This window comes from Scomber scombrus, chromosome 16, assembly GCF_963691925.1.
Source record: "Scomber scombrus chromosome 16, fScoSco1.1, whole genome shotgun sequence".
In the NCBI taxonomy this organism is placed as follows: domain Eukaryota; kingdom Metazoa; phylum Chordata; class Actinopteri; order Scombriformes; family Scombridae; genus Scomber; species Scomber scombrus.
Genome location: NC_084985.1, coordinates 1,014,030 through 1,026,686, shown reverse-complemented (window position 1 = coordinate 1,026,686; position 12,657 = coordinate 1,014,030). Strand labels below are relative to the sequence as shown.

General features: G+C 40.0%; 1 protein-coding gene across 1 annotated transcript; it reads right to left on the bottom strand.

The window, feature by feature from the left end:
* Positions 1–1,199: 1,199 nt before the first annotated feature.
* On the bottom strand, positions 1,200–10,453 carry LOC133996056 (oocyte zinc finger protein XlCOF22-like). The gene is made up of 4 exons (XM_062435598.1): positions 10,279–10,453; positions 6,337–7,922; positions 1,410–1,481; positions 1,200–1,313 (listed from the first exon to the last, which is right to left on the bottom strand). Exons 1-4 carry the CDS (start codon positions 10,451–10,453, stop codon positions 1,200–1,202), a joined length of 1,947 nt encoding a protein of 648 aa, XP_062291582.1.
* Positions 10,454–12,657: the final 2,204 nt, after the last annotated feature.

Sequence of the window (12,657 nt, the reverse complement as noted above, 5' to 3'; positions counted from 1 at the left end):
CATTCAGCTGCACTGAGTGTGGTAAAACGTTTGCAAAGCCTGGATTTCTAGAGACACACATGAGAATCCACACAGGAGAGAAACCGTTTAGTTGCTCAGTGTGTGGAAAGAAATACACAAAAAAGGGATATCTGATACAACACATGGCAGTCCACATAGGGGAGAAACCACACAGCTGTAGCGTCTGTAACAAGAGATTTGTTTGGCACTCAGGAGTTGAATGCCATAAGTGTGTCGGGACACCTGCAAATGTTACGAGTTGCGGTAAAAAATTGTTGAACTTCTCTGAGTGTGGTAAAAGACTTTGCTACAGTTCTCATCTGAAGACAGACACGGGAACGCATACCGAAGGAAATCTCTTTAGTTGCTCAGTTTGTGCAAGAAAATTTACACAGAGGGGATACCTGATACAACACATGGCACGCCACACAGGGAAGGTGCGATTCCGTTGTTGTGTTTGTGACAACAAATTTGCTTACCGTCATGAGCTCAAGAACCATAAATGTCATGGTGAATATTCACAGCTTCATCAAAGCCAAACGGAGGAGAACAGAGAGTCTCCAGCCTGCAGGTCAGCTGAACAGATGCAAACAGAAGCTGATGGAGAAGACTGTGGAGGATCAGAACCAGCCAGGAACTCACATCCAGATACACATTTACAACCTGATACTGATGATGACACTTCAGACTCTTCTGAACCTGAGGCTGAAGATAAATATGATGACCGGATGGAGACCAGTGGACCTGTGTCAGTTTTAAACTCCCCAACAAATAACAAAGTTCTATTAAGTGAAATGGGGTGTAGCACTGAAAATAAATCATTTATTTGTTCTGAGTGTGGTAAAACATTTTTTGGTGAAGACAATCTAAAGATACACATGAAAACTCACGCAGGAGAGAAACCGTTTAGCTGCTCTTTTTGTGATAAAGGATTTACACAGAAGGGATATCTGGCCAACCATATGTCCGTCCACACAGAGGAAAAACGTTTCCTTTACTGTGTTTGTGGTAAAAGATTTGCTTGGCGTTACAACCTCAAAAACCACAAGTGTGCTGGTGAGTCTTCCAACCTCCATCCGAGTCAGACCTTGAAGAACAGAGAGGCAGAGCCGCTGGCCAGCTGCTCAAAAACCTCAAACACTTCTAAACTTCAAATTGAAGTCATTGCTGATGTTTCCAAGGAGACCAAGAAACATCAGTCAGACTGTCCACGGGATAATAATACCATCCTTGAAAGTGAAAGTGCGGTTAATGCTGTAGAGAGACCGTTCACCTGCCCTGAGTGTGCTAAAAGATTTTGCCGCAAGAAAAATCTGCAGGAACACATGAGAATCCATACAGGAGAAAAACCCTTCGGCTGTTCAGTTTGTATGAAATATTTTTCATGCAGCGGATCGCTACGAAAACACCTTAGGATCCACACCGGAGAGAAACCCTTTGTTTGCTCGGTGTGTGGGAACCGTTTTACTGAAAGTGGACATCTGAAAGTGCACATGAGAACACACACAGGAGAAAAACCGTTCAGTTGTTCAGTGTGTGGGAAATGTTTTACCTGGAGGCAAAGCTTTAATAATCACATGAAATATCATACAGAAGAAACAAGAGAAATGAGTTAGAGACACATTTTGACTCTCGGGATCTCATCAGAGAGTCATACTGCTGCTGCTCTTTGGCTGATTTGATTTACTAAGTTTCTTCTTTGTTTTATTTCACTTTTCTGTTTTACTCTCTACTATACTTGATTATTATTAGTCTAGAAGAAGGAGAAGGCTGGTGCTCTCAGTGCCACAATGTTGTACTCTGCACATATACAAAATGTTCCCACAGTGCCTGTTTGTTAATACTTTTTACATTATTAAAAATCTTATTTGCTGACACTGAATCTTATGGCTGAATCTTTATTTTAATTTAATCACAGCATACATATTTAATGTATCTGCAGGTTCATATTATTTATTTAAAACGGTGTTTACTTCAACACAATCTGGGAAAAATCAATGGAGTAAAAAAAAGAAAATGCTGTTTCTGCATTTCTTAATTAGGGGTTTCAGTTATTGTTGGATGGTTTGTTATCTCACATTTCTTCAAGTGGTCGGCACAAGTTGCTCTACAGTCTCACCGACTATGACCAGGACACACACTTGTTTCTTTAACTGTGTGGAAACTTCATGATTACATAATTGCAAATTATCATTTCATTGTCATGACTCCTGCTTAGTCCCTGTGAGTGTTTGTCTTGCTCCCTGTCTTCAATACTCTCCGCTCTGATATTTGCAATTTCTCCACCTGTCCACTAGATGTCGCCAGACTTTTCTACCTTCCCACCTACTCACCTGTTCCCACTCAGTAATTATCTGCACCTGTTCCCACTCAGTAATTATCTGCACCTGTTCCCAGCTAATGAGCCTGAAAGCCGGTTACTAAACAGTCAGTGTGGTCATTTAGTTTTAGCAGGCGTCCAGAGGTCCAGCTGAGGCATCGCTGTCTTCTTCAGAGCAACACGAGTCTGCGCTGAGTTCACGCTTCGGTGAGTCTTTACGATCTTGTTGAGTGTCAGAAAATCTAATTTGGCTGCTATCTTTAGTTGGGTTCAGTAAAATCCTTCAATTCAACATTTAACCTTCGTGTCGTCCTACCGGGTCAAATTGACCCCGTCTGTTTTGACTGTTCCTTCTTTCTTTCCTCCCTTCCGTCTGTCCTTCCTCCCTCCCTCCTTCTCTCTTTCTTTCCTTCCTCTCTCTTTCCTCCCTTCCTTCTTTCCTTCCTCCATCCTCCTTTCTTCCTTCATTCTGTCTTTCCTTCCTCCTTCTTACCTTCCCTCCTTTCCTCCCTCCCTTCCTCCTTCTTTCTTTCCTCCCCCCTACCTTCCTCCCTTCCTTCTTTCCTTCCTTCGTGTCTTCCTTTCTCCCTCCCTCCCTTCTTTCCTCTTCCTGCCTTCCTTCCTCCCTCCTTTTCTTCCTCCCTCCCTCCTTTCCTTCCTTCTTCCTCCCTTCCTACTTTCCTTCTTTCTTCCTCCTTTCCTCCCTTCTTCCTCCCTTCCTTCCTTTCCTTCCTTCTTCCTCCCTTCCTTGACTCGAGGACAACAGGGGGGTTAAATGGGGTATTTGTATCTAATCTTCTTTCATTTATGTTAAAGGATTGACTAAAATGTCAAAGCTAAAAAATAGTTTTGTTGTCAGTAACAAACAACGTGCATCATTAAACTTTTAAGTCAACTGCCAACAAACATCAGCACTTTCAAATGTTGGAAAACTATCAAGACAAGAAGATCACTAAAAAAATTGGCTATAAAGATTGAAAGGGTAAATGTTCCAGTTTTATTGACATCTGCAGAGGAACCAACAGCAATCATGAATTCTCCTCAATATTATCATACCAGGCGGGGAGCTCTGGTCCTCTGAAATGATGCCAACGCAGAAGTAACTTAAAACTGCATTCTATCAAAAGGCCAACAGGGGGCGACCGTTTTGGTGTCAAAAGGACTTCCGTCTCTATACAAGTCAATGGAGAATTCACCAACTTCTCACTTGATTTCTAACCTCAGTAAACGTTTTCAAAATGTGTTTATGGTCTCAATCGCTAGTTTAAAGCCTTCTTCAATGCAGTATGATGTTCATTTGGGACATTTTGGCCTCCCTAATTTTATATGTGACGATAAAGCAGGGTATGCATTAGGGCGTGGCTACGTGGTGATTGACAGGTTGATTGGTTCACAGGTTCAGGAGGGCGCCTCATGCTCCTCCTGATGCCCATATAAGTAGAATCCCTGTTTTTATTTTTCCCAGCATGCACCTGAAATTTTCAAGATGGCGCTGCTCAGATCCGATACTATTGGTCTCCGAGCAGCAGTCCACAAACCAATGGGTGACGTCACTGATGTTACGTCCATATCTTATATACAGTGTATGTATCAGACAGGTCCATCAATACAACATTCAAAGTAAAGAAAATGATGAATGGTAGGCAGGATCCCATTTACACATCAGTGAGTACAATGCAGGACCATGATGCAAAGGAAAAGCATTTATTATAACGCAATAAAAGCCCAATTTGTGTTGAATGTATTATATGAATTCAGACCTGACAGACATTCCAACAGACTGGTGTCCAACAGTCACTGTCAGCACTATAAGTATTAAAATACTCCGGAGTTTCGAAAGCATCACATTTACTTTATTTTTCATACAGTTTAAAAAAATCACTGTCATCACTGTCAGTATCAGAAGAGTCTGAAGTCTTTTGCTCTCCCTCCTGACTGGTCCAAAGTTCCTCCTGTTCCTCTTTAATGTGTGGAGGATCTGGGTATTCCTTCTTTACCTCTGTGTGTAATGCCAAGTATTGACTCAGACTTTCTCTTTCTGTAAAAGCCTGATCACTCTCAAAGGTTTTTAATGGTTTTCTGTCAGTATCACACCTCCCATGACTGTCAGAGACTGATGGATGTTGTGTGGTCTCTGTCCAGAAATCACTGTCGTCAGTGTCAAGTTCAGAAGAGTTTGAAGTCTTGTCATCAGTATCAGATTGTAAATGTGTATCTGGATGTGAGTTCCTGTCTAGTTCTGATCCTGCACAGTCCTCTCCTTCAGCTTCTGTTTCCATCTGTTCAGTTAGTGTTTGATGAAGCTGTGAGGACTGAGGTTTCTCTTCATCATCTTCACTCTTCTTTGGAACACGAGTGAATGTGAACTTTCCGATATAAGCCTCCTTCAGCTTCTTTCCTGTCTGAAGTCTCATGTGAGTCCTTAATTCGTCATATTTGGCAAACTGTTCATCACATACTGTGCAACTATATTTATTGTTTTTCCTATTGTGAGCTGCCAAGTGTACGTACAGTTGTCTTTCGCTGCCAAATACTCTATCACACCGAGGGCAGCCAAAGAATGGCTTTGTGTGGATCTCCATGTGTTTTGTCAGATATCTTCTCCATGTAAATTCTTTACCACAAATCGAGCAACTAAATGGTTTGTGGTCAGCATGGCTTCGCATGTGTTTAACTAATGGCTCGCTCTCATTGAAACCTTTGTTACAAACTGAACAGCAGAAAGTAAAACCTTTCGTACAACTTTCACCTCTGGCATTGATCCGTTCCTTAGTTTGGCTTTGAGGAAGCTGTGAGGATTCCCCATCACACTTATGGCTTCCCAGCTCTGACTCCAAATTGAAACTTTTCTCACAAACAAGGCAACTGAATAGTTTCTCTCTAGTATGACACTTTGTGTGCGTTTGCTCATTTTGAGAGTGAGCAAACATTTTAGGATACTCAGAGCTGGATGGTTTCTCGCCCGTATTCAATTTAAGAGCAATTACAGTCACTCTTCCATTGTTTGGATCATTTAAATGTCTCTGTTGTTGTCTGGTCTGTTTGGAAAACTCACTGTCAACACTTTGTTCAGTCTTGGGTTCAATTTGGGCCTTGTTATCAGAGCAGCTGAATGGCTTCTTATCAGTTTGACATCCTTCATCACTTACAGAGACGTCTTTATTTCTCTGATGAGTGACACCTGACCAATGTTGCCTGGTTTCTTTCCAAAAAGAAATGTCAGCACTGCCATTAGTTTCATGAGATACCAAAGTCTTTTCATCAGTATCTGGTTTGGAATGTCTCCCTGGATCCAACTTATTGGCTTGTTCTGATCCTCCACAGTCCTCTTCTTTAAAGCCAGGTTTGCTTTGCTGCAGTGACCCACCACAACATTTGTGTGTCTTGAGCTGAAACTGACTAAAGAATGTTTGGCCACAGTCACTACAGTTTAATGATTTCTTCCCTGAGTGGACTTCCATGTGCGACATGATTCCTTTATATGTCATTTTTTTGCCAAAATCTCTGTGAACACTGCTGACAGTCTTGGGTTCAATGTTGGGCTTGGCATCAGAGCTGCTAAATGGTTTGATGTCAGTTTGACATCCTTCATCACTTACAGAGACGTCTTTATTTCTCTGATAAGTGATACCTGACTGATGTTGCCGGGTTTCTTTCCAAAAAGAAATGTCAGCGCTGCCATTAGTGTCAAAAGATACCAAAGTCTTTTTGTCAGTATCTGGTTTCGAATGTCTCTCTGGATCTAAGTTTCTGGATTGTTGTTTCTCATCCAGCTTGTTGTGGCGTGCCATGTGTTGTGCAAGACCACGGTTATGTTTAAATGTTTTGTCACAAAGAGAGCAGCTGTATGGTTTCTCACTTGAATGGATTTTCATGTGTGTCTCGAAAGTACTTTTATACCCAAACACTAAACCACAAACTGAGCAAGTATATACTTTCAGTCCCCTATGTGTCCTCATGTGGATATTAAGTAGGGAAGAGGAAGGAAATGTTGCATCACATTCAGAACAGTTCACTTGTGTCTGTCTTATTATGCGAGGACACTTTGCTAATGACTCATCAGCACACTTGTGGCCTAGGCGATGTGACCTTGATCTGAATCTTTTGTTACATACACTGCAGCTAAAAGGTTTCTCTCCTGTGTGCACTCTCATGTGGGACTCTAGATTTACTTTGTGTGCATATTTTTTACCACACACTGAGCAACAAAATGATTTTTCTCCAGTGTGAGATTTCATGTGAACCTTCAGACTTGATTTTTGAATGAACGTTTTACCACAAACCGAGCAACTGAAGGGTTTCACTCCTGAGTGAGTTTTCAGATGGTAGCGCAAACCAGACTGATTAAAAGATTTACCACAAATTGAGCAACTGAAGTGTTTCTCTCCTGTGTGACTTATCATATGTGTCCTGAGAGACCCTTTGCTTATAAATCTTTTACCACAAACTGAGCAGCTGCACGGTTTCTCCCCTGTGTGGGTTCTTTGGTGTATAATCAAGTTTGACTTTTGGCTAAATTTTTTCCCGCACTCGGAGCATTCACAGAAGCTCTCTGGTTTCTTACGTTCTTTATGGGGAGGCTTTTGTGATGAGTTACTGCCACAATTACGGTACTTGTGGTATAGGAGTTGTGACCTTGATCTGAATCTTTTGTTACAGGCACTGCAGCTAAATGGTTTCTCCCCTGTGTGAATTGTCATGTGATACTTTAGATTAACTTTGTTTGCATATTTTTTACCACAAACTGAACAACTAAATGGTTTCTCTCCTGTGTGTATTCTCATGTGGTACAACAGTCTTGCTTTTTGGATAAAACTTTTTTTGCACACTGTGCAACTGAATGGTTTCTCTCCAGTATGAGTCTTCATGTGGTAGTACAGAATTGAATAACTAAAGGATTTACCACAGATTGAGCAACTAAATGGTTTTTCTCCTGTGTGAGTTTTCTTATGTCTCATTAGAGTCCCCTTGGATGTAAACTTTTTACCACAAACTGAGCAGCTGAAAGGTCTTTCCCCTGTGTGCATTCTTTGGTGTATCATCAGGTTTCCCTTGTGACCAAATTCTTTACCACACTGAGAGCAGCTAAGTGATTTCTTCCTAGTATTACAACTCATATGAGACTTTAAACCTGACTGAGGTTCACTGGTCTCCTTCCACTCATCACTGTCTTCGGTCTCAATCTCACTGTCACCAGTGTCGGGTCCATAAGAGTCAGAAGTCTTGTCGTCAGTCTCAGAAGAGTCTGAAGTCTTTTCATCAGTATCAGGTTGTAAATGTGTATCTGGATGTGAGTTCCTGTCTGGTTCTGATCCTCCACAGTCCTCTCCATCAGCTTCTGTTTTTATCTCCTCAGTTAGTGTTTGATGAAGCTGTGAGGACTGAGGTTTCTCTTCATCATCTTCACTCTTCACAGGAACAGGAGTCAATATGAACTTGGTGATATCAGCCTCCTCCAGTTCTTGAAGCTGCTCTCCCTCCTGACTGGTCCAGACTTCCTCCTGTTCCTCTTTAATGTGTGAAGGATCTGGGTCCTGGTGGTCCCGACTGGAGCTGGGAACCTCTTCTTTATTCTCCAATTGCTGAACATCTGCAGGATTCTCTGAAATACAAACACATTACGTGAAAATATGAGTTAATTTTTTAAGCCATGTATGCAGGAATATTCATCTATATAAAATACCTTGCATTATTGTTATACAGTAGTTTATCCACCCAGCAGTCAAATTATACTCAAATTAGCTCCACTTTGACCAGACTCAACATTACAATGTTCTTAACTTCATCAGACAATGGGCTTCTCTCTGTCCTCGTCCTGTTAGATCTTAGTGCTGCCTTCGACACCATTGACCATCAAATCCTGTTACAGAGACTTAAACATTTAATTGGCATCAAAGGAACTGTATTAAAATGGTTTAAGTCAGATAGATTTCAGTTTGTAAATGTTAATGTTAAATCCTCCATGCAAACAAAAGTTGAAATGGAAACGTGGAAATCTTGTGCTTTTCTTTATCGCATCAAATTAACAAAACACTTTGAGTATCTGACTGGTACTGCAGGCTCTGATGAATAGAGAACACTTTCTTTTTTTACTGACCAAACATCTAATTAATTGAGAGGGTAATAAACAGATTAATAGATTATGACAATAACCCTTAGTTGATGATAAAGATCAATCATTTTGTCATTTCAGCTCTGGAATTCTACGCTGTATAGTCGGGGGTCAGTAGAGGCCCAACATCTGTCCCTGCTCCCCGAACCCGAACCCTCACATTCTGCTACACTAAACGTAGCTTAAGCTTGTCAGTGGTGAAAAGTAACTAAGTACATTTACTGAAGTACTGTTCTTAAGTACAGTTTGAGGTACTTGTACTTTACTGTAGTACAGTTGGAGGTACTAGTACTTTACTGCAGTACAGTTTGAGGTACTTGTACTTTACTGTAGTACAGTTTGAGGTACTTGTACTTTACTGCAGTACAGTTAGAGGTACTAGTACTTTACTGTAGTATAGTTTGAGGTACTTGTACTCTACTGTAGTACAATGTGAGGTACTTGTACTCTACTGTAGTACAATTTGAGGTACTTGTACTTTACTGTAGTACAGTTTGAGGTACTTTTACTTTACTGTAGTACAGTTTGAGGTACTTGTACTTTACTGTAGTATTTCCATGTGATGCTACTTTCTACTCCACTACATTTATTTAACAGCTTTAGTTACTTTTCAGATGCAGATTTGACACAATGGATAATATAACAAGCTTTATAAATACAACACATTGTTAAAGATGAAACCAGGAGGCCTTGGGGTATACCTAGCTTTACCACCAGGCGGCGCTGTGTCACTGTGTCTGCAGTTATGGAAGAGGAGACCAACTAGCTTAATAGCAGACCAACTGCAGAACTAGAATTAACAGAAAAGGGGGAAACTGTTAAAGGCATTTCAAAGACCGGCTGTAACAAATGAATAGGTCAGAGCTCTTTGGGTTTATACTGGATCTGTTAGCCCTGCTCACCTAACAAAGTCAGCACACCAACATTAAACTTCAGCAACACATCTGCAAGCTAAGGTGAGCTTAAAAACTCCAGAGTAGACCTCCACCTGGACGAGCAGCGCTACAACCAAATCAGACAGCAGAGGGAGAAACTGAAGCGCTGGCAGTGGACAAGGACCAGCTGGGACTTTTCTTTTCTTAGAGCTTAAATCTAATGAGGAAAAACTTCATGACACTACGATGACAGAAAGATGGACTTTATTTTCTAGCAGCCTAACTGAGGTGAGCTGAGTGGACAGTTTTATATTTTAGTTTTATATTTCCCAGAGTGGAAGTAACTTATGATAACTACTCAAATTATTGTAATTAAGTCGCTCTTTTGGGTTCCTGTACTTAAATTTTTTTTTTTTTTAATTATTTTAAATCATAATAAGTATTCATTGCTATTGTTGTTTTCTTACTTTTAAATTCAACACTGACAACAACACATAATGGAGCCAATCCAGCCCGTCCCAGCTAATAATACTGCAGTACTTTTACTGTAATACTGCATACTACATCACTATAATACTGCAGTACTTTTACTGTAATACTGCATACTACATCGCTCATAATACTGCAGTACTTTTACTGTAATACTGCAGTACTTTTACTGTAATACTGCATACTACATCACTCATAATACTGCAGTACTTTTACTGTAATACTGCATACTACATCGCTCATAATACTGCAGTACTTTTACTGTAATACTGCATACTACATCGCTCATAATACTGCAGTACTTTTACTGTAATACTGCATACTACATCGCTCATAATACTGCAGTACTTATACTGTAGTAGTATATTTCCTGCAGTACTTTTGCTAGTAATGCAGTATTATCTTCATACAGAGAATAATCAGTATATATAACAGGCAGTGATAAAGATCATCACAACAATGGCAGCAGAAAGAAAACCAACCTGCTCTCAGCAGCTTCACATCGGGGTGTAAAACCAAATCCAGTAGTTTCCGTTTGTGATCGATCTCCTTTTCAACTCCAGATATTGATTCATCGAAATGTTCAAACAGATCAGCGCGAGCTTCATTTATCAGCCGCCGTTTGAATAAATCTTTAAGTTCCTGAAATCTGGACATTTTCTACAGATCGTAGAGTCAAAGAAGAGAAAACTACACTCTGAACTTCTTCTCTTATTTACATTGGTATCTGTTCCGACAAAGCGCGCCAAGACCCGGAAAAAAAACATGACTTCCGGTATACTCCACTGGCCTTCACAGAAAAAGCAAAAGGCAAAATTGAGTTGCTGACCTGTTTCTGTTTAGTTCTCAATATGATACAATTTATTATGGCATTTTAATCAACTTGAGAAATGGACAGGTCTCTCTGGCACAGTGCTGCACAATTTTTCAAATGCTTCTTAAACAGTCAGACGCCTTTTGCTTTTACTCTGAAGGCCAGTGGAGTATACCGGTCCCGGAAGTTAAGTTTTTGTTTCCGGGTCTTGGCGCGCTTTGTCGGAACAGATACCGATGTAAATAAGAGAAGAAGTTCAGAGTGTAGTTTTCTCTTCTTTGACTCTACGATCTGTAGAAAATGTCCAGAATTCGGGAACTTAAAGATTTATTCAAACGGCGGCTGATAAATGCGGCTCGCGCTGATCTGTTTGAACATTTCGATGAATCAATATCTGGAGTTGAAAAGGAGATCGATCACAAACGGAAACTACTTGATTTGGTTTTACACCCCGATGTGAAGCTGCTGAGAGCAGGTTGGTTTTCTTTCTGCTGCCATTGTTCTGATGATCTTTATCACTGCCTGTTATATATACTGATTATTCTCTGTATGAAGATAATACTGCATTACTAGCAAAAGTACTGCAGGAAATATACTACTACAGTAAAAGTACTGCAGTATTATGAGCGATGGAGTATGCAGTATTACAGTAAAAGTACTGCAGTATTATGAGCGATGTAGTATGCAGTATCAGGCCAGCTGACAGTCTTGCCTGGGCCCGGAACGAGATAATCTTAGATGGGCCCCCACGCACCCAGATCGCTCCTCTTTCCTCTGCTCTTCCTCTCCTCTCCTCAGTGTTGGGGTGAAGCTACTTTGCAAGCATAGCTTGTAAAACTACATGTAGTCCAGCCTGACAGTAGTTTGAACAAACTACATTTCTACCCCATGAAAAATGTAGTTTGTAAAACTACAGCTAAAAAAAGTAGCTTTAGCAACTGCTTATACTCATTATACTCATTTAACTCAGCGTTAAATAAATCAACATGTGGTGTATATGAAACTAAATATAATAGCCTATAAAAAATTCACATGCCAGCAGAAATATGCCTCTCAACTCAGTTTTATTTTTTTATAGAAAAAAAGCTGGTTAACATACTGTAGGTTCACCATAGACATGTTGGTTAATATAAAGACATGTTAGGTAATCTATAGACATGTTGGTTAATATAAAGACATGTTGGGTAATCTATAGACATGTTGGTTAATATAAAGACATGTTGGGTAATCTATAGACATGTTGGGTAATCTATAGATATGTTGGGTCATCTATAGACATGTTAGGTAATCTATAGACATGTTGGGTCATCTATAGACATGTTGGGTAATCTATAGACATGTTGGGTCATCTATAGACATGTTGGGTAATCTATAGACATGTTGGGTAATCTATAGACATGTTGGGTCATCTATAGACATGTTGGGTCATCTATAGACATGTTGGGTCATCTATAGACATGTTGGGTAATCTATAGACATGTTGGGTAATCTATAGACATGTTGGGTCATCTATAGACATGTTGGGTCATCTATAGACATGTTGGGTAATCTATAGATATGTTGGGTAATCTATAGACATGTTGGGTCATCTATAGATATGTTGGGTAATCTATAAACATGTTGGGTCATCTATAGACATGTTGGGTCATCTATAGACATGTTGGGTCATCTATAGACATGTTGGGTAATATAAAGACATGTTGGGTAATCTATAGACATGTTGGGTAATATAAAGAGAAAATGAAAAGCCTACCCCAATACCCACATGTAAATCAGTCTACAAAAAATGTAATAAAAAACCCAAAGAGGAAAACATATTCTAGATCGCTGTGTCTTCAACAACAATGTTGGCGTGTCATGACATGATTCATGCCTTTTATCAAAGAGAGTTCTGGAACAATAATGGTAAAATAAAATTATATTATATAGGTCTTTTTTTTACAAGAAATATTTCATGTGCAGGTGGTCGAGTGGTTAGAGCGCATGTCATATACGCTGCTAAATAAAGGCGTCTATGCCAGCAAAATGTTATTGACCAAAATTGTAG